Source organism: Salvelinus fontinalis, chromosome 5, assembly GCF_029448725.1.
Source record: "Salvelinus fontinalis isolate EN_2023a chromosome 5, ASM2944872v1, whole genome shotgun sequence".
Classification (NCBI taxonomy): Eukaryota; Metazoa; Chordata; class Actinopteri; order Salmoniformes; family Salmonidae; genus Salvelinus; species Salvelinus fontinalis.
In genome coordinates this window covers 38,687,532-38,710,608 of record NC_074669.1, presented here as the reverse complement: position 1 = coordinate 38,710,608, position 23,077 = coordinate 38,687,532, and the positions used below count along the sequence as shown (strand labels likewise).

The 23,077-nt window shown below is 42.0% G+C and overlaps 1 protein-coding gene across 1 annotated transcript in view; it reads left to right on the top strand.

Annotated features, from left to right (window-relative positions):
* fbxl8 (F-box and leucine-rich repeat protein 8) overlaps positions 1-23,077 on the top strand; it is a 31,257-nt gene extending 8,180 nt beyond the window's left edge. The window contains exons 2-5 of the mRNA XM_055923345.1: positions 2,098-2,303; positions 17,223-17,487; positions 18,238-18,388; positions 22,380-23,077. Coding sequence (XP_055779320.1) covers positions 2,098-2,303; positions 17,223-17,487; positions 18,238-18,388; positions 22,380-22,745 — 988 coding nt within the window. The 3' untranslated portion in view covers positions 22,746-23,077. The remainder of the gene's footprint in view (positions 1-2,097; positions 2,304-17,222; positions 17,488-18,237; positions 18,389-22,379) is intronic.

The window sequence follows — 23,077 nt, the reverse complement described above, 5'->3', positions numbered from 1 at the left end:
GTCTAAAAAGAACTGTCTAAAAAGAACTGTCTAAAAAAGGCCTGTCTAAAAAGAACTGTCTAAAAAGAACTGTCTAAAAAGAACTGTCTAAAAAGAACTGTCTAAAAAGGCCTGTCTAAAAAAGGCCTGTCTAAAAAAGGCCTGTCTAAAAAAGGCCTGTCTAAAAAAGGCCTGTCTAAAAAGAACTGTCTAAAAAGAACTGTCTAAAAAGAACTGTCTAAAAAGGCCTGTCTAAAAAGGCCTGTCTAAAAAGGCCTGTCTAAAAAGGCCTGTCTAAAAAGAACTGTCTAAAAAGAACTGTCTAAAAAGAACTGTCTAAAAAGAACTGTCTAAAAAGGCCTGTCTAAAAAGGCCTGTCTAAAAAGGCCTGTCTAAAAAGGCCTGTCTAAAAAGGCCTGTCTAAAAAGGCCTGTCTAAAAAGGCCTGTCTAAAAAGGCCTGTCTAAAAAAGAACTGTCTAAAAAAGAACTGTCTAAAAAAGGCCTGTCTAAAAAGAACTGTCTAAAAAAGAACTGTCTAAAAAGAACTGTCTAAAAAGAACTGTCTAAAAAGAACTGTCTAAAAAGGCCTGTCTAAAAAGGCCTGTCTAAAAATAACTATCTAAAAAAGGCCTGTCTAAAAAGAACTGTCTAAAAAAGAACTGTCTAAAAAGAACTGTCTAAAAAGAACTGTCTAAAAAGAACTGTCTAAAAAGAACTGTCTAAAAAGGCCTGTCTAAAAAGGCCTGTCTAAAAAGGCCTGTCTAAAAAGGCCTGTCTAAAAAGGCCTGTCTAAAAAGGCCTGTCTAAAAAGGCCTGTCTAAAAAGAACTGTCTAAAAAGGCCTGTCTAAAAAGGCCTGTCTAAAAAGGCCTGTCTAAAAAGGCCTGTCTAAAAAGGCCTGTCTAAAAAGGCCTGTCTAAAAAGGCCTGTCTAAAAAGAACTGTCTAAAAAGAACTGTCTAAAAAGAACTGTCTAAAAAAGGCCTGTCTAAAAAGGCCTGTCTAAAAATAACTATCTAAAAAAGGCCTGTCTAAAAAGGCCTGTCTAAAAAGGCCTGTCTAAAAATAACTATCTAAAAAAGGCCTGTCTAAAAAGAACTGTCTAAAAAGGCCTGTCTAAAAAGGCCTGTCTAAAAATGACTGTCTAAAAAGGCCTGTCTAAAAAGGCCTGTCTAAAAAGGCCTGTCTAAAAAGGCCTGTCTAAAAAGAACTGTCTAAAAAGGCCTGTCTAAAAAGAACTGTCTAAAAAGGCCTGTCTAAAAAGGCCTGTCTAAAAAGGCCTGTCTAAAAAGGCCTGTCTAAAAAGGCCTGTCTAAAAATAACTATCTAAAAAGGCCTGTCTAAAAAGGCCTGTCTAAAAAGGCCTGTCTAAAAAGGCCTGTCTAAAAAGGCCTGTCTAAAAATAACGGTCTAAAAAGAACGGTCTAAAAAGAACGGTCTAAAAAGAACGGTCTAAAAAAGAACGGTCTAAAAAAGAACGGTCTAAAAAAGAACGGTCTAAAAAAGAACGGTCTAAAAAAGAACGGTCTAAAAAAGAACGGTCTAAAAAAGAACGGTCTAAAAAGGGCCTGTCTAAAAAGGGCCTGTCTAAAAAGAACTATCTAAAAAAGGTGCGAGTCTGATAGTAACTGTCTCTCTCTGAAAGAACTGTCTCTCTCTGCAGGTGTGAGTCTGATAGTAACCTGTTCTCTCTCTCTGCAGGTGTGAGTCTGATAGTAACCTGTTCTCTCTCTCTGCAGGTGTGAGTCTGATAGTAACCTGTTCTCTCTCTCTGCAGGTGTGAGTCTGATAGTAACCTGTTCTCTCTCTCTACAGGTGTGAGTCTGATAGTAACCTGTTCTCTCTCTCTGCAGGTGTGAGTCTGATAGTAACCTGTTCTCTCTCTCTACAGGTGTGAGTCTGATAGTAACCTGTTCTCTCTCTCTGCAGGTGTGAGTCTGATAGTAACCTGTTCTCTCTCTCTACAGGTGTGAGTCTGATAGTAACCTGTTCTCTCTCTCTGCAGGTGTGAGTCTGATAGTAACCTGTTCTCTCTCTCTACAGGTGTGAGTCTGATAGTAACCTGTTCTCTCTCTCTACAGGTGTGAGTCTGATAGTAACCTGTTCTCTCTCTCTACAGGTGTGAGACCGGGGAACAGGAGGACCCTGCTCTGCAGCATTTCTCCTCTCTCCTGCCATTGGTCCGTCACCTGAAGATCACCGTCAGTTCGCTGAGCGATCCAGCCAATCGCAGCGCTGCCCTGTCCGTCCTCCGCCTGGCCACCAGCGGTCCCCTGCGGACCCTGATCCTGTCCTGCTCTGGAGGAGTCCCTCTCTTCTACTCAGGTAAACAACAACCAATCAGATCAGCTCTGAACAAAATCTAATGAGAAATAAATCTGATGTGATTGGTCAAAAGACCAAAAGAACTGGGCAGCCTCAGTCGCTCTAGACAAGAGCGTCTGCTAAATCAGTGTTTCTCAACTCCGGTCCTCAAGTTTCTCCCGATAGCACACTTTTGTTGTTGTCGCCCCAAACTAACTCACCTGGTTCAACTCATCAAAGGGATTGATGATTAGTTAGTTGGTTGAAGTTAGTTAGTTAGTTGAATCAGGAGTATTGCTTCCATCCCCATCCTAGGCTTGCACCCTCATGTAAAAATACTACCGAATCATCATTACTACACAGGATCTACACTAATGGTTTGCTACTGAGATGTGTAATAAATCAGTTGTGATTTTAGTAGTAATGAGAGATACATTGAGACGTGTCACTGCTACCTTTCCACCCCAGACAGAGTAGGACCTACCTTTCCACCCCAGACAGAGTAGGACCTACCTTTCCACCCCAGACAGAGTAGGACCTACCTTTCTACCCCAGACAGAGTAGACCTACCTTTCCACCCCAGACAGAGTAGGACCTACCTTTCCACCCCAGACAGAGTAGGACCTACCTTTCTACCCCAGACAGAGTAGACCTACCTTTCCACCCCAGACAGAGTAGGACCTACCTTTCCACCCCAGACAGAGTAGGACCTACCTTTCCACCCCAGACAGAGTAGGACCTACCTTTCCACCCCAGACAGAGTAGGACCTACCTTTCCACCCCAGACAGAGTAGGACCTACCTTTCCACCCCAGACAGAGTAGGACCTACCTTTCCACCCCAGACAGAGTAGGACCTACCTTTCTACCCCAGACAGAGTAGACCTACCTTTCCACCCCAGACAGAGTAGGACCTACCTTTCCACCCCAGACAGAGTAGATCTACCTTTCCACCCCAGACAGAGTAGGACCTACCTTTCCACCCCAGACAGAGTAGGACCTACCTTTCCACCCCAGACAGAGTAGACCTACCTTTCCACCCCAGACAGAGTAGACCTACCTTTCCACCCCAGACAGAGTAGTCCTACCTTTCCACCCCAGACAGAGTAGGACCTACCTTTCCACCCCAGACAGAGTAGGACCTACCTTTCCACCCCAGACAGAGTAGGACCTACCTTTCCACCCCAGACAGAGTAGGACCTACCTTTCCACCCCAGACAGAGTAGGACCTACCTTTCCACCCCAGACAGAGTAGGACCTACCTTTCCACCCCAGACAGAGTAGGACCTACCTTTCCACCCCAGACAGAGTAGGACCTACCTTTCCACCCCAGACAGAGTAGGACCTACCTTTCCACCCCAGACAGAGTAGGACCTACCTTTCCACCCCAGACAAAGTAGGACCTACCTTTCCACCCCAGACAGAGTAGTCCTACCTTTCCACCCCAGACAGAGTAGGACCTACCTTTCCACCCCAGACAGAGTAGGACCTACCTTTCCACCCCAGACAGAGTAGGACCTACCTTTCCACCCCAGACAGAGTAGGACCTACCTTTCCACCCCAGACAGAGTAGACCTACCTTTCCACCCCAGACAGAGTAGGACCTACCTTTCCACCCCAGACAGAGTAGGACCTACCTTTCCACCCCAGACAGAGTAGGACCTACCTTTCCACCCCAGACAGAGTAGGACCTACCTTTCCACCCCAGACAAAGTAGGACCTACCTTTCCACCCCAGACAGAGTAGTCCTACCTTTCCACCCCAGACAGAGTAGGACCTACCTTTCCACCCCAGACGGAGTAGACCTACCTTTCCACCCCAGACGGAGTAGGACCTACCTTTCCACCCCAGACGGAGTAGGACCTACCTTTCCACCCCAGACGGAGTAGGACCTACCTTTCCACCCCAGACGGAGTAGGACCTACCTTTCCACCCCAGACGGAGTAGGACCTACCTTTCCACCCCAGACGGAGTAGGACCTACCTTTCCACCCCAGACAGAGTAGACCTACCTTTCCACCCCAGACAGAGTAGGGTCTACCTTTCCACCCCAGACAGAGTAGGGTCTACCTTTCCACCCCAGACAGAGTAGGGTCTACCTTTCCACCCCAGACAGAGTAGGACCTACCTTTCCACCCCAGACAGAGTAGGACCTACCTTTCCACCCCAGACAGAGTAGGACCTACCTTTCCACCCCAGACAGAGTAGGACCTACCTTTCCACCCCAGACAGAGTAGGACCTACCTTTCCACCCCAGACAGAGTAGGGTCTACCTTTCCACCCCAGACAGAGTAGGACCTACCTTTCCACCCCAGACAGAGTAGGACCTACCTTTCCACCCCAGACAGAGTAGGACCTACCTTTCCACCCCAGACAGAGTAGGACCTACCTTTCCACCCCAGACAGAGTAGGACCTACCTTTCCACCCCAGACAGAGTAGGACCTACCTTTCCACCCCAGACAGAGTAGGACCTACCTTTCCACCCCAGACAGAGTAGGACCTACCTTTCCACCCCAGACAGAGTAGGACCTACCTTTCCACCCCAGACAGAGTAGGACCTACCTTTCCACCCCAGACAGAGTAGGACCTACCTTTCCACCCCAGACAGAGTAGGACCTACCTTTCCACCCCAGACAGAGTAGGACCTACCTTTCCACCCCAGACAGAGTAGGACCTACCTTTCTACCCCAGACAGAGTAGACCTACCTTTCCACCCCAGACAGAGTAGGACCTACCTTTCCACCCCAGACAGAGTAGATCTACCTTTCCACCCCAGACAGAGTAGGACCTACCTTTCCACCCCAGACAGAGTAGACCTACCTTTCCACCCCAGACAGAGTAGACCTACCTTTCCACCCCAGACAGAGTAGTCCTACCTTTCCACCCCAGACAGAGTAGGACCTACCTTTCCACCCCAGACAGAGTAGGACCTACCTTTCCACCCCAGACAGAGTAGGACCTACCTTTCCACCCCAGACAGAGTAGGACCTACCTTTCCACCCCAGACAGAGTAGACCTACCTTTCCACCCCAGACAGAGTAGGACCTACCTTTCCACCCCAGACAGAGTAGGACCTACCTTTCCACCCCAGACAGAGTAGGACCTACCTTTCCACCCCAGACAGAGTAGGACCTACCTTTCCACCCCAGACAAAGTAGGACCTACCTTTCCACCCCAGACAGAGTAGTCCTACCTTTCCACCCCAGACAGAGTAGGACCTACCTTTCCACCCCAGACGGAGTAGACCTACCTTTCCACCCCAGACGGAGTAGGACCTACCTTTCCACCCCAGACGGAGTAGGACCTACCTTTCCACCCCAGACGGAGTAGGACCTACCTTTCCACCCCAGACGGAGTAGGACCTACCTTTCCACCCCAGACGGAGTAGGACCTACCTTTCCACCCCAGACGGAGTAGGACCTACCTTTCCACCCCAGACAGAGTAGGACCTACCTTTCCACCCCAGACAGAGTAGACCTACCTTTCCACCCCAGACAGAGTAGGGTCTACCTTTCCACCCCAGACAGAGTAGGGTCTACCTTTCCACCCCAGACAGAGTAGGACCTACCTTTCCACCCCAGACAGAGTAGGACCTACCTTTCCACCCCAGACAGAGTAGGACCTACCTTTCCACCCCAGACAGAGTAGGACCTACCTTTCCACCCCAGACAGAGTAGGACCTACCTTTCCACCCCAGACAGAGTAGGACCTACCTTTCCACCCCAGACAGAGTAGGGTCTACCTTTCCACCCCAGACAGAGTAGGACCTACCTTTCCACCCCAGACAGAGTAGGACCTACCTTTCCACCCCAGACAGAGTAGGACCTACCTTTCCACCCCAGACAGAGTAGGACCTACCTTTCCACCCCAGACAGAGTAGGACCTACCTTTCCACCCCAGACAGAGTAGGACCTACCTTTCCACCCCAGACAGAGTAGGACCTACCTTTCCACCCCAGACAGAGTAGGCCTACCTTTCTACCCCAGACAGAGTAGACCTACCTTTCCACCCCAGACAGAGTAGGACCTACCTTTCCACCCCAGACAGAGTAGGACCTACCTTTCCACCCCAGACAGAGTAGACCTACCTTTCCACCCCAGACAGAGTAGGCCTACCTTTCCACCCCAGACAGAGTAGGGTCTACCTTTCCACCCTAGACAGAGTGGACCTACCTTTCCACCCCAGACAGAGTAGGCCTACCTTTCCACCCCAGACAGAGTAGACCTACCTTTCCACACCAGACAGAGTAGACCTACCTTTCCACCCCAGACAGAGTAGACCTACCTTTCCACCCCAGACAGAGTAGTCCTACCTTTCCACCCCAGACAGAGTAGGACCTACCTTTACACCCCAGACAGAGTAGGCCTACCTTTCCACCCCAGACAGAGTAGACCTACCTTTCCACCCCAGACAGAGTAGGACCTACCTTTCCACCCCAGACAGAGTAGACCTACCTTTCCACCCCAGACAGAGTAGTCCTACCTTTCCACCCCAGACAGAGTAGGACCTACCTTTCCACCCCAGACAGAGTAGGCCTACCTTTCCACCCCAGACAGAGTAGACCTACCTTTCCACCCCAGACAGAGTAGACCTACCTTTCCACCCCAGACAGAGTAGGACCTACCTTTCCACCCCAGACAGAGTAGGACCTACCTCTCCACCCCAGACAGAGTAGGACCTACCTTTCCACCCCAGACAGAGTAGACCTACCTTTCCACCCCAGACAGAGTAGGCCTACCTTTCCACCCCAGACAGAGTAGGACCTACCTTTCCACCCCAGACAGAGTAGGACCTACCTTTCCACCCCAGACAGAGTAGGACCTACCTTTCCACCCCAGACAGAGTAGGACCTACCTTTCCACCCCAGACAGAGTAGGACCTACCTTTCCACCCCAGACAGAGTAGGACCTACCTTTCCACCCCAGACAGAGTAGGACCTACCTTTCCACCCCAGACAGAGTAGGCCTACCTTTCCACCCCAGACAGAGTAGGTCTACCTTTCCACCCCAGACAGAGTAGACCTACCTTTCCACCCCAGACAGAGTAGGACCTACCTTTCCACCCCAGACAGAGTAGGCCTACCTTTCCACCCCAGACAGAGTAGACCTACCTTTCCACCCCAGACAGAGTAGACCTACCTTTCCACCCCAGACGGAGTAGGACCTACCTTTCCACCCCAGACGGAGTAGGACCTACCTTTCCACCCCAGACGGAGTAGGACCTACCTTTCCACCCCAGACGGAGTAGGGTCTACCTTTCCACCCCAGACGGAGTAGGGTCTACCTTTCCACCCCAGACGGAGTAGGGTCTACCTTTCCACCCCAGACGGAGTAGGGTCTACCTTTCCACCCCAGACAGAGTAGGGTCTACCTTTCCACCCCAGACAGAGTAGGGTCTACCTTTCCACCCCAGACAGAGTAGGGTCTACCTTTCCACCCCAGACAGAGTAGGGTCTACCTTTCCACCCCAGACAGAGTAGGGTCTACCTTTCCACCCCAGACAGAGTAGGCTCTACCTTTCCACCCCAGACAGAGTAGGGTCTACCTTTCCACCCCAGACAGAGTAGGGCCTACCTTTCCACCCCAGACAGAGTAGGGCCTACCTTTCCACCCCAGACAGAGTAGGCTCTACCTTTCCACCCCAGACAGAGTAGGGCCTACCTTTCCACCCCAGACAGAGTAGGCTCTACCTTTCCACCCCAGACAGAGTAGGCTCTACCTTTCCACCCCAGACAGAGTAGGGCCTACCTTTCCACCCCAGACAGAGTAGGCTCGACCTTTCCACCCCAGACAGAGTAGGGCCTACCTTTCCACCCCAGACAGAGTAGGGCCTACCTTTCCACCCCAGACAGAGTAGGCTCTACCTTTCCACCCCAGACAGAGTAGGACCTACCTTTCCACCCCAGACAGAGTAGGGCCTACCTTTCCACCCCAGACAGAGTAGGACCTACCTTTCCACCCCAGACAGAGTAGGACCTACCTTTCCACCCCAGACAGAGTAGACCTACCTTTCCACCCCAGACAGAGTAGGGTCTACCTTTCCACCCCAGACAGAGTAGACCTACCTTTCCACCCCAGACAGAGTAGTCCTACCTTTCCACCCCAGACAGAGTAGGCCTACCTTTCCACCCCAGACAGAGTAGGGTCTACCTTTCCACCCCAGACAGAGTAGTCCTACCTTTCCACCCCAGACAGAGTAGGCCTACCTTTCCACCCCAGACAGAGTAGGGTCTACCTTTCCACCCCAGACAGAGTAGGACCTACCTTTCCACCCCAGACAGAGTAGGACCTACCTTTCCACCCCAGACAGAGTAGGACCTACCTTTCCACCCCAGACAGAGTAGGCTCTACCTTTCCACCCCAGACAGAGTAGGGTCTACCTTTCCACCCCAGACAGAGTAGGGTCTACCTTTCCACCCCAGACAGAGTAGGGTCTACCTTTCCACCCCAGACAGAGTAGGGTCTACCTTTCCACCCCAGACAGAGTAGGCTCTACCTTTCCACCCCAGACAGAGTAGGGTCTACCTTTCCACCCCAGACGGAGTAGGACCTACCTTTCCACCCCAGACAGAGTAGGGTCTACCTTTCCACCCCAGACAGAGTAGTCCTACCTTTCCACCCCAGACAGAGTAGGCTCTACCTTTCCACCCCAGACAGAGTAGGCTCTACCTTTCCACCCCAGACAGAGTAGGACCTACCTTTCCACCCCAGACAGAGTAGGCTCTACCTTTCCACCCCAGACAGAGTAGGCTCTACCTTTCCACCCCAGACAGAGTAGGCTCTACCTTTCCACCCCAGACAGAGTAGGGTCTACCTTTCCACCCCAGACAGAGTAGGGTCTACCTTTCCACCCCAGACAGAGTAGGGTCTACCTTTCCACCCCAGACAGAGTAGGGTCTACCTTTCCACCCCAGACAGAGTAGGGTCTACCTTTCCACCCCAGACAGAGTAGGGCCTACCTTTCCACCCCAGACAGAGTAGGCTCTACCTTTCCACCCCAGACAGAGTAGGGCCTACCTTTCCACCCCAGACAGAGTAGGGCCTACCTTTCCACCCCAGACAGAGTAGGGTCTACCTTTCCACCCCAGACAGAGTAGGCTCTACCTTTCCACCCCAGACAGAGTAGGACCTACCTTTCCACCCCAGACAGAGTAGGGCCTACCTTTCCACCCCAGACAGAGTAGGCTCTACCTTTCCACCCCAGACAGAGTAGGGTCTACCTTTCCACCCCAGACAGAGTAGGACCTACCTTTCCACCCCAGACAGAGTAGGACCTACCTTTCCACCCCAGACAGAGTAGGACCTACCTTTCCACCCCAGACAGAGTAGACCTACCTTTCCACCCCAGACAGAGTAGGGTCTACCGACGCGGAACATTTTCAGATTTAACCGCTGTATACTCTTCTTCTGTGGTTTAACCCAATGAGAGAAGGTCACAGGTGTTTCCCTAAAAGCTGCCTGGGATTTAAACATCTATTATACGGGAAGTGAATAGCTTAATTAATAGTGACAGAATTTGCTGACTTCCCAAGCAACGTCGATGTGTTGTCTCTTCGGCTATAGAAGGTTGTAGATCCGTTAATGAATGTCATAGAAACTAAATAAAGATATTCCCACAATTCATCGGAGTCACGTCTTTCCCGGGTATTTCACAGCTTGTTTCTAGCATAAAGCATCGCGGAACCAAAGCGCTGTTAAAGATCGCTTTATATAATCAGAACGGTTTTATTTTCTTCAATCTAGAGGTCTATGTGCCATTTTTTCGTTAATAAAAGGTAGCCCTATAGCCTGGTTTTAACTGTATAGCTCTTAATTGATACGGAGGTAGGCTATTTAAAGAGTAGATGGAGGAATGGCCCGGCATATCTACGTATAGCATCCTATAGCCTAATTTAGTCTGTCAAACAGGTAGGCCCACCTCTTATTTCTTAAATATGAACAAATAGGCCACCGTAGTCCTACCCAGCACACCATAGCAGGCGGCGCTCAGGGTTGGAATATTCATTAATGCAGCCTAGTTTTATTAACACCATCCCGGCAGCTATCTTAAAAATATAACTTTTTCTCCTGTGCTTCTCCCAGCATGCACTTCGTAGCCTATAGGCTTTGGATCATTTGTTTGAGACCACACTAAATAGCCGATAGTGGCACTTGATATTGCGTGTCCAGGGAAGAATCAGAGATGAGGGTTCGGCATCGGTCACACATTGATATATATATATATATAATATATACATATAAACATATATATACATATATACATATAGCCTAATAAGCAACTCATTCTAAAACACTGATAAATTTGAGCATTTCGTCAATTACAGTGTCACCTTGGCAACGGGTCAAAAGAGGTAATTAGAGTGGGTATACCAATGTGAACGTACTGTATATTTGCATACGAACATGAATACTTATTAGCTAGCGTGATGAAAACAGAGGTGACGTAGTTACATTTCAACGGGGCGTTTTGGCTAGCAATCTTTTCGACGTGGTAAAAAGTTATATAAACGGCTAGACGACGACATGAAAGTTTTCATAAATCGTAAAAGAAAGTTAAACTTCCAGATGGTTCCAGCATAAAGGGCTATAAAAGACAGGATGAAGAAGAGTGGCAGAGGATTGTCAGAAACACGAGCTAGCTAACAACAACCAGCTACTTCCTGTTTTGTCTTCTGCGGTCACAAAACGCTGGTGTAGTCTGTCTGTAGTGTTGTGACTACTTATTTACTCTACCTGTTCTCTACTGGAAATACTATAAAACTACCTGATTACTACAGGAACACTATAAAACTACCTGATTACTACAGGAACACTATAAAACTACCTGATTACTACAGAAACACTATAAAACTACCTGATTACTACAGAAACACTATAAAACTACCTGATTACTACAGAAACACTATAAAACTACCTGATTACTACAGAAACACTATAAAACTACCTGATTACTACAGAAACACTATAAAACTACCTGATTACTACAGAAACACTATAAAACTACCTGATTACTACAGAAACACTATAAAACTACCTGATTACTACAGAAACACTGTAAAACTACCAGATTACTACAGAAACACTATAAAACTACCAGATTACTACAGGAACACTATAAAACTACCTGATTACTACAGAAACACTATAAAACTACCTGATTACTACAGGAACACTATAAAACTACCTGATTACTACAGAAACACTAAAACTACCTGATTACTACAGAAACACTATAAAACTACCTGATTACTACAGAAACACTATAAAACTACCTGATTACTACAGAAACACTATAAAACTACCTGATTACTACAGAAACACTATAAAACTACCTGATTACTACAGAAACACTGTAAAACTACCAGATTACTACAGAAACACTATAAAACTACCAGATTACTACAGAAACACTATAAAACTACCTGATTACTACAGAAACACTATAAAACTACCTGATTACTACAGAAACACTATAAAACTACCTGATTACTACAGAAACACTATAAAACTACCTGATTACTGCAGAAACACTATAAAACTACCTGATTACTACAGGAAACACTATAAAACTACCTGATTACTACAGAAACACTATAATACTACCTGATTACTACAGGAAACACTATAAAACTACCTGATTACTACAGAAACACTATAATACTACCTGATTACTACAGGAAACACTATAAAACTACCTGATTACTACAGAAACACTATAAAACTACCTGATTACTACAGAAACACTACTGTCTTCCTACTGAACACTAAAACTACCTGATTACTACAGAAACACTATAAAACTACCTGATTACTACAGAAAGACTACTGTTTTCCTACTGAACACTATAAAACTACCTGATTACTACAGAAACACTATAAAACTACCTGATTACTACAGAAACACTACTGTTTTCCTACTGAACACTATAAAACTACCTGATTACTACAGAAACACTATAAAACTACCTGATTACTACAGAAACACTATAAAACTACCTGATTACTACAGAAACACTACTGTTTTCCTACTGAACACTATAAAACTACCTGATTACTACAGAAACACTATAAAACTACCTGATTACTACAGAAACACTATAAAACTACCTGATTACTACAGAAACACTGTAAAACTACCAGATTACTACAGAAACACTATAAAACTACCTGATTACTACAGAAACACTACTGTTTTCCTACTGAACACTATAAAACTACCTGATTACTACAGAAACACTATAAAACTACCTGATTACTACAGAAACACTATAAAACTACCTGATTACTACAGAAACACTGTAAAACTACCAGATTACTACAGAAACACTATAAAACTACCTGATTACTACAGAAACACTATAAAACTACCTGATTACTACAGAAACACTACTGTTTTCCTACTGAACACTATAAAACTACCTGATTACTACAGGAAACACTATAAAACTACCTGATTACTACAGAAACACTATAAAACTACCTGATTACTACAGAAACACTATAAAACTACCTGATTACTACAGAAACACTATAAAACTACCTGATTACTACAGGAAACACTACTGTTTTCCTACTGAACACTATAAAACTACCTGATTACTACAGAAACACTATAAAACTACCTGATTACTACAGAAACACTATAAAACTACCTGATTACTACAGAAACACTATAAAACTACCTGATTACTACAGGAAACACTATAAAACTACCTGATTACTACAGAAACACTATAAAACTACCTGATTACTACAGAAACACTACTGTTTTCCTACTGAACACTATAAAACTACCTGATTGCTACAGAAACACTATAAAACTACCTGATTACTACAGAAACACTATAAAACTACCTGATTACTACAGAAACACTACTGTCTTCCTACTGAACACTATAAAACTACCTGATTACTACAGGAAACACTATAAAACTACCTGATTACTACAGAAACACTATAAAACTACCTGATTACTACAGAAACACTATAAAACTACCTGATTACTACAGAAACACTACTGTCTTCCTACTGAACACTATAAAACTACCTGATTACTACAGAAACACTACTGTTTTCCTACTGAACACTATAAAACTACCTGATTACTACAGAAACACTATAAAACTACCTGATTACTACAGAAACACTATAAAACTACCTGATTACTACAGAAACACTGTAAAACTACCTGATTACTACAGAAACACTGTAAAACTACCTGATTACTACAGGAAACACTATAAAACTACCTGATTACTACAGGAAACACTACTGTTTTCCTACTGAACACTATAAAACTACCTGATTACTACAGAAACACTATAAAACTACCTGATTACTACAGAAACACTACTGTTTTCCTACTGAACACTATAAAACTACCTGATTACTACAGAAACACTATAAAACTACCTGATTACTACAGAAACACTACTGTTTTCCTACTGAACACTATAAAACTACCTGATTACTACAGAAACACTATAAAACTACCTGATTACTACAGAAACACTATAAAACTACCTGATTACTACAGAAACACTACTGTTTTCCTACTGAACACTATAAAACTACCTGATTACTACAGAAACACTATAAAACTACCTGATTACTACAGAAACACTATAAAACTACCTGATTACTACAGAAACACTGTAAAACTACCAGATTACTACAGAAACACTATAAAACTACCTGATTACTACAGAAACACTACTGTTTTCCTACTGAACACTATAAAACTACCTGATTACTACAGAAACACTATAAAACTACCTGATTACTACAGAAACACTATAAAACTACCTGATTACTACAGAAACACTGTAAAACTACCAGATTACTACAGAAACACTATAAAACTACCTGATTACTACAGAAACACTATAAAACTACCTGATTACTACAGAAACACTACTGTTTTCCTACTGAACACTATAAAACTACCTGATTACTACAGGAAACACTATAAAACTACCTGATTGCTACAGAAACACTATAAAACTACCTGATTACTACAGAAACACTATAAAACTACCTGATTACTACAGAAACACTATAAAACTACCTGATTACTACAGAAACACTACTGTTTTCCTACTGAACACTATAAAACTACCTGATTACTACAGAAACACTATAAAACTACCTGATTACTACAGAAACACTATAAAACTACCTGATTACTACAGAAACACTATAAAACTACCTGATTACTACAGAAACACTATAAAACTACCTGATTACTACAGGAAACACTATAAAACTACCTGATTACTACAGAAACACTATAAAACTACCTGATTACTACAGAAACACTACTGTTTTCCTACTGAACACTATAAAACTACCTGATTACTACAGAAACTCTATAAAACTACCTGATTACTACAGAAACACTATAAAACTACCTGATTACTACAGAAACACTACTGTCTTCCTACTGAACACTATAAAACTACCTGATTACTACAGGAAACACTATAAAACTACCTGATTACTACAGAAACACTATAAAACTACCTGATTACTACAGAAACACTATAAAACTACCTGATTACTACAGAAACACTACTGTCTTCCTACTGAACACTATAAAACTACCTGATTACTACAGAAACACTACTGTTTTCCTACTGAACACTATAAAACTACCTGATTACTACAGAAACACTATAAAACTACCTGATTACTACAGAAACACTATAAAACTACCTGATTACTACAGAAACACTATAAAACTACCTGATTACTACAGAAACACTATAAAACTACCTGATTACTACAGAAACACTATAAAACTACCTGATTACTACAGAAACACTATAAAACTACCTGATTACTACAGAAACACTATAAAACTACCTGATTACTACAGAAACACTATAAAACTACCTGATTACTACAGAAACACTGTAAAACTACCTGATTACTACAGAAACACTGTAAAACTACCTGATTACTACAGGAAACACTATAAAACTACCTGATTACTACAGGAAACACTACTGTTTTCCTACTGAACACTATAAAACTACCTGATTACTACAGAAACACTATAAAACTACCTGATTACTACAGAAACACTACTGTTTTCCTACTGAACACTATAAAACTACCTGATTACTACAGAAACACTATAAAACTACCTGATTACTACAGAAACACTATAAAACTACCTGATTACTACAGAAACACTATAAAACTACCTGATTACTACAGAAACACTATAAAACTACCTGATTACTACAGAAACACTATAAAACTACCTGATTACTACAGAAACACTATAAAACTACCTGATTACTACAGAAACACTATAAAACTACCTGATTACTACAGAAACACTATAAAACTACCTGATTACTACAGAAACACTGTAAAACTACCTGATTACTACAGAAACACTGTAAAACTACCTGATTACTACAGGAAACACTATAAAACTACCTGATTACTACAGGAAACACTACTGTTTTCCTACTGAACACTATAAAACTACCTGATTACTACAGAAACACTATAAAACTACCTGATTACTACAGAAACACTATAAAACTACCTGATTACTACAGAAACACTATAAAACTACCTGATTACTACAGAAACACTATAAAACTACCTGATTACTACTGGAAACACTACTGTTTTCCTACTGAACACTATAAAACTACCTGATTACTACAGAAACACTATAAAACTACCTGATTACTACAGAAACACTATAAAACTACCTGATTACTACAGAAACACTACTGTTTTCCTACTGAACACTATAAAACTACCTGATTACTACAGAAACACTATAAAACTACCTGATTACTACAGAAACACTATAAAACTACCTGATTACTACAGAAACACTACTGTTTTCCTACTGAACACTATAACACTCTAGTTGAGTAGTGCATCAACTAGACATTCACTGCAAGTCTCTACTGCACAAGTTCAGTAGTAGTTCTTCATGAGGGTAGCTACAGTTTGTACACCAGATAATATGTTATAACCAAAGATGTCTGGTATACATTACTGGACGTTACAGGTTTGCCAAAACGCAGTCATAGATTCTTCAACTAACCTGGTATTGGCAGTACTCTCTTCCTTCTCGATTCTGGAAAACAGTTATCTTTATAAAATAGTTACCTTATAAAACAGTTATCTTTATAAAATAGTTATCTTTATAAAATAGTTATCTTTATAAAATAGTTATCTTTATAAAATAGTTACCTTATAAAATAGTTACCTTTATAAAATAGTTACCTTTATAAAACAGTTATCTTTATAAAACAGTTATCTTTATAAAACAGTTATCTTTATAAAACAGTTATCTTTATAAAATGTCCATGTCCAGTTGCAGGTGGTTCTACAAACAGAGAAATCAGAAAGAACGTAAATACAAAATGTGTACCACACCAAGGAGGTTTTTCGCCATCTTAGCTGTCGCACATCTTGCATTCCTCGCCATCTTAGCTGTCGCACATCTTGCATTTCCCAGCATCTTTACAGGAACTAGTCGTTTTCTATGTGATGCGGACACATGCAGAAATAGATGACAGCTCGTCACACACAGTGCTACCAATACCAACGTCTACACACATGCAAGAGGCATATCTCACACAATACAAAAACATGGATGTATTTTCTTTCTGAGTTTTCTCCGGTGTTTGTGGAACCACCTGCAACGGAACACAGACATTTTATAAGATAACTGTTTTGGAAGCCATGCTGCAGCAAGGCAGTGGTTTAGACCGCTCGACGAAAATCAACTACTTCAAGAGGTCTCCGAGCGAATGACGTCACTGATTTGAACGCTACTAGCGCACCGCTAACTAGCTAGCCATTTCAAATCGGCTACAGTAAGTCTGGGACTACAACAAGAATGAGTACTGTTGGGAGGCCTTGAGTTTAGAACCACCATGCTAAATGACACTGATGTGACTATAGGTCACGACCTGGAGGAAGGGTTAGAGGCTGCTCTTACTGCAGCGCCGGAACACGTGGGAGGAGCCTTCCTCTCCCACCTGGACCTGAGGGGCGTGCCCTTCACCCTCAGCCAATCCCTGGTGAGGGTCTTGGCCCGGCAGAGCCCCAACCTGAGGAGTCTATTGGTCAACAATCAGACACTGGTGTGTAAGGTGGAGCCAGAGGCTGTGGTGGAGGTACTGGGACTGTGTCCACTTCTCAACACACTAGGGCTGTTCTATACCAGGTATGGAGAGAACCATGGTGCTTGGGCTGCGTTCCAAATGGCCCCCTATTCCCTATATAGTGCACTACTTTATACTACAGCCCTATTCCCTATATAGTGCACTACTTTAGACCAGAGCCCTATTCCCTATATAGTGCACTACTTTAGATCAGAGCCCTATTCCCTATATAGTGCACTACTTTAGATCAGAGCCCTATTCCCTATATAGTGCACTACTATAGACCAGAGCCCTATTCCCTATATAGTGCACTGCTTTAGACCAGAGCCCTATTCCCTATATAGTGCACTACTATAGACCAGAGCCCTATTCCCTATATAGTGCACTGCTTTAGACCAGAGCCCTATTCCCTATATAGTGCACTACTTTAGACCAGAGCCCTATTCCCTATATAGTGCACTACTTTAGACCAGAGCCCTATTCCCTATGTAGTGCACTACTTTAGACCAGAGCCCTATTTCCTATGTAGTGCACTATTTTAGACCAGAGCCCCTATTCCCTATATAGTGCACTACTATAGACCAGAGCCCTTATTCCCTATATAGTGCACTACTTTAGACCAGGGCCCCTATTCCCTATGTAGTGCACTACTTTAGACAATGGCTCTGGTCATTTGGGACGCAGGCTTATCCTCATGTGTAAATGAATGAAGGATGCTTGAAGTCAACAGTTGATCCCATCAGAAATGAAAAAGAGACCAGGCACTCCCTTGATTCTAAGTGTATAATTGTAGCTACATTCTTCTTCTCCAGCCTGTCCCAGAAGGTGGTGGATGAGCTGCTGTTGCCTCAACGCTGCCCCCTCCTGGCCATGGAGCTGTACTGCGAGCGCTTTGCCAAATACATCCCCTCTCTGGAGGACAGCGTGTGGGCTGGGCTGAAGCACAGACACCCGGGGTTAAAGGTCAGTTAAAGGTGCCTTGAGGAGGAAACTCCAAACAATCATTTATATCATTAATTTATTGGGAAATGAAAATGTAACGTGATGGTAGCCTCGTCTCACATCTGTGGGTGCTGGCTTGTCAACTCATATGGTTATTCTGGTGTGACAATGCCAACTCCTATAGTTATTGTGGAGAGACAAACAGATCTGGGACCATGAGTGATTGAAGATGGTCCTTTGGAATGCTGTCTGTCCGGGTTTTTTTTCTATGGGTTTTACTAACAAGGATCCCCGCACCCAGCCATGTTTGAAGACTAATGTCTGATAAGTTGTTTTATATTATATTAGAATGTGTTTTATATTCTATTAGAGTGTGTAGTATATTCTATTAGAATGTGTAGTATATTCTATTAGAATGTGTAGTATATTCTATTAGAATGTGTAGTATATTCTATTAGAGTGTGTAGTATATTCTATTAGAATGTGTAGTATATTCTATTAGAATGTCTAGTATATTCTATTAGAGTGTGTAGTATATTCTATTAGAGTGTGTAGTATATTCTATTAGTGTGTAGTATATTCTATTAGAATGTCTAGTATATTCTATTAGAATGTGTAGTATATTCTATTAGAATGTGTTTTATATTCTATTAGAATGTGTTTTATATTCTATTAGAATGTGTTTTATATTCTATTAGAATGTGTTTTATATTCTATTAGAATGTGTAGTATATTCTATTAGAATGTGTTTTATATTCTATTAGAGTGTGTAGTATATTCTATTAGAATGTGTAGTATATTCTATTAGAATGTGTAGTATATTCTATTAGAATGTGTTTTATATTCTATTAGAATGTGTTTTATATTCTATTAGAATGTGTAGTATATTCTATTAGAATGTCTAGTATATTCTATTAGAATGTCTAGTATATTCTATTAGAATGTCTAGTATATTCTATTAGAATGTCTAGTATATTCTATTAGAATGTCTAGTATATTCTATTAGAATGTGTTTTATATTCTATTAGAATGTGTAGTATATTCTATTAGAATGTGTTTTATATTCTATTAGAATGTGTTTTATATTCTATTAGAATGTGTAGTATATTCTATTAGAATGTGTAGTATATTCTATTAGAATGTGTAGTATATTCTATTAGAATGTGTAGTATATTCTATTAGAATGTGTTTTATATTCTATTAGAATGTGTAGTATATTCTATTAGAATGTGTAGTATATTTTATTAGAATGTGTAGTATATTCTATTAGAATGTGTAGTATATTCTATTAGAATGTGTAGTATATTCTATTAGAATGTGTAGTATATTCTATTAGAATGTGTAGTATATTCTATTAGAGTGTGTAGTATATTCTATTAGAGTGTGTAGTATATTCTATTAGAATGTGTAGTATATTCTATTAGAATGTGTTTTATATTCTATTAGAATGTGTAGTATATTCTATTAGAATGTGTAGTATATTCTATTAGAATGTGTTTTATATTCTATTAGAATGTGTAGTATATTCTATTAGAGTGTGTAGTATATTCTATTAGAATGTGTAGTATATTCTATTAGAGTGTGTAGTATATTCTATTAGAATGTGTAGTATATACACTGTATATCCAGCTACAATAGTCATTTACAACATTAACAATGTCTACACTGTATTTCTGATCAATTTTGTATTATTTTAATTAACAAAAAATGTGCTTTTCTTTCCAAAACAAGGACATTTCTAAGTAACCCCTAATATATATATATATACACTGCTCAAAAAAATAAAGGGAACACTTAAACAACACAATGTAACCTGTGGCCTGCTGGAGGTCATTTTGCAGGGCTCTGGTAGTGCTCCTCCTTGCACAAAGGCGGAGGTAGCGGTCCTGCTGCTGGGTTGTTGCCCTTCTACGGCCTCCTCCACATCTCCTGATGTACTGGCCTGTCTCCTGGTAGCGCCTGCATGCTCTGGACACTACGCTGACAGACACAGCAAACCTTTTTGCCACAGTTCGCGTTGATGTGCCATCGTGGATGAACTGCACTACCTGAGCCACTTGTGTGGGTTGTAGACTCCGTCTCATGCTACCACTAGAGTGAGAGCACCGCCAGCATTCAAAAGTGACCAAAACATCAGCCAGGAAGCATAGGAACTGAGAAGTGGTCTGTGGTCACCACCTGCAGAATCACTCCTGTTTCGGGGGGTATCTTGCTAATTGCCTATAATTTCCACCTTTTGTCTATTCCATTTGCACAACAGCATGTGAAATTTATTGTCAATCAGTGTTGCTTCCTAAGTGGACAGTTTGATTTCACAGAAGTGTGATTGACTTGGAGTTACATTGTGTTGTTTAAGTGTTCCCTTTATTTTTTTGAGCAGTGTAGTAAAAGGCACACGACAGCCTGCTTGGAGTTTGTGCCAAAAGGCACCTAAAGACTCTCAGACCATCAGAAACAAGATTCTCTGGTCTGATGAAACCAAGATTGACCTCTGGCCTGAATGCCAAGCATCACGTCTGGCGGGAACCTGAAACCATTCCTACGGTGAAGCATGGTGGTGGCAGTATCATGCTGTGGGGATGTTTTTCAGTGGCAGGGACTGGGAGACTAATCAGGATCGATGGAAAGATGAATGGAGAGAAGTACAGAGAGATCCTTGATAAAAACCTGCTCCAGAGCACTCAGGACTTCAGACTGGGGCAAAAGTTCACTCTCCAACAGGACATCGAACCTAAGCACACAGCCAAGACAACGCAGGAGTGGCTTCGGGACAAGTCTATGAATGTCCTTGAGTGGCCCAGCCAGAGCCCGGACTTGAACCCGATCGAACATCTCTGTAGAAACCTGCAAATAGCTCCCCATCCAACCTGACAGAGCTTGAGAGGATCTGCAGAGAAGAATGGGAGAAACTCACCAAATACAGGTGTGCCTGTATTCGCTGCCAAAGGTGCTTCAACAAAGTACAGAGTAAAGGGTCTGAATACTTATGTAAATGTGATATTTCTTTTTTTTTTTTTTTACATTTGCAAAAATATCTAAACCTGTTTTTGCTTGCTCATTATGGGGTATTGTGTGTAGATTGATGAGGAAAAAAACAATTGAATCATTTAGATTAAGGCTGTAATGTAACAATGTGGAAAAAGTCAAGGGGTCTGAATACTTTCTGAATGAACTGTATATGTGTTATGTTGTATTAATGTGTAATATGTTGTAGTAATATGTTGTATTAATGTGTATTATGTTGTATTAATGTGTAATATGTTGTAGTAATGTGTAATATGTTGTAGTAATGTGTAATATGTTGTATTAATGTGTAATATGTTGTATTAATGTGTATTATGTTGTATTAATGTGTAATATGTTGTAGTAATATGTTGTATTAATGTGTATTATGTTGTATTAATGTGTAATATGTTGTAGTAATATGTTGTATTAATGTGTATTATGTTGTATTAATGTGTAATATGTTGTAGTAATGTGTAATATGTTGTAGTAATGTGTAATATGTTGTATTAATGTGTAATATGTTGTATTAATGTGTAATATGTTGTAGTAATATGTTGTATTAATGTGTAATATGTTGTATTAATGTGTATTATGTTGTATTAATGTGTAATATGTTGTAGTAATGTGTAATATGTTGTATTAATGTGTAATATGTTGTATTAATGTGTAATATGTTGTAGTAATATGTTGTATTAATGTGTAATATGTTGTATTAATGTGTAATATGTTGTATTAATGTGTAATATGTTGTATTAATGTCTGTTGTAGTAATGTGTAATATGTTGTATTAATGTGTATTATGTTGTATTAATGTCTGTTGTAGTAATGTGTAATATGTTGTAGTATTATGTTGTAGTAATGTGTATTATGTTGTAGTAATATGTAATATGTTGTATTAATGTGTATTATGTTGTATTAATGTGTAATATGTTGTAGTAATGTCTGTTGTAGTAATGTGTATTATGTTGTAGTATTATGTTCTATTAATGTGTGTATTATATTCCAGGTCAGCCTGATATTGGACCACACTCTTCCCATGGATCATTTCAGCTCCGTATTGCAGCCCAGCGTTCCTCTGCAGCACCTGGAACTCCTCACATTTACTGACCTGGTCCAGCAGACACACCTGGTCACCCAGAGCTACAGCCACGCCCTGGAGACAATCATACTGCAGACCACCTCGTCTCCAGAGCTGGACGCCGCCCTGCGCTCCCTGGCCGCAGCCTGCAGCCTCCTCAGAGAGGTCCACTGTTACTGTGTGGTGTCGTGTGATGTCATCAGGACCTTTAAAGACTGCTGCCCTCTGCTGTGGAGATACACACTGAAGACACGCAAAGAGCCACACCCCTGGAGATGCACTGTTATTAAATGACAACCAATCACACACCTGGAGATCCACTGTTATTAAATGACAACCAATCACACCCCTGGAGATGCACTGTTATTAAATGACAACCAATCACACACCTGGAGATGCACTGTTATTAAATGACAACCAATCACACACCTGGAGATCCACTGTTATTAAATGACAACCAATCACACCCCTGGAGATGCACTGTTATTAAATGACAACCAATCACACCCCTGGAGATGCACTGTTATTAAATGACAACCAATCACACCCCTGGAGATGCACTGTTATTAAATGACAACCAATCACACCACTGGAGATGCACTGTTATTAAATGACAACCAATCACA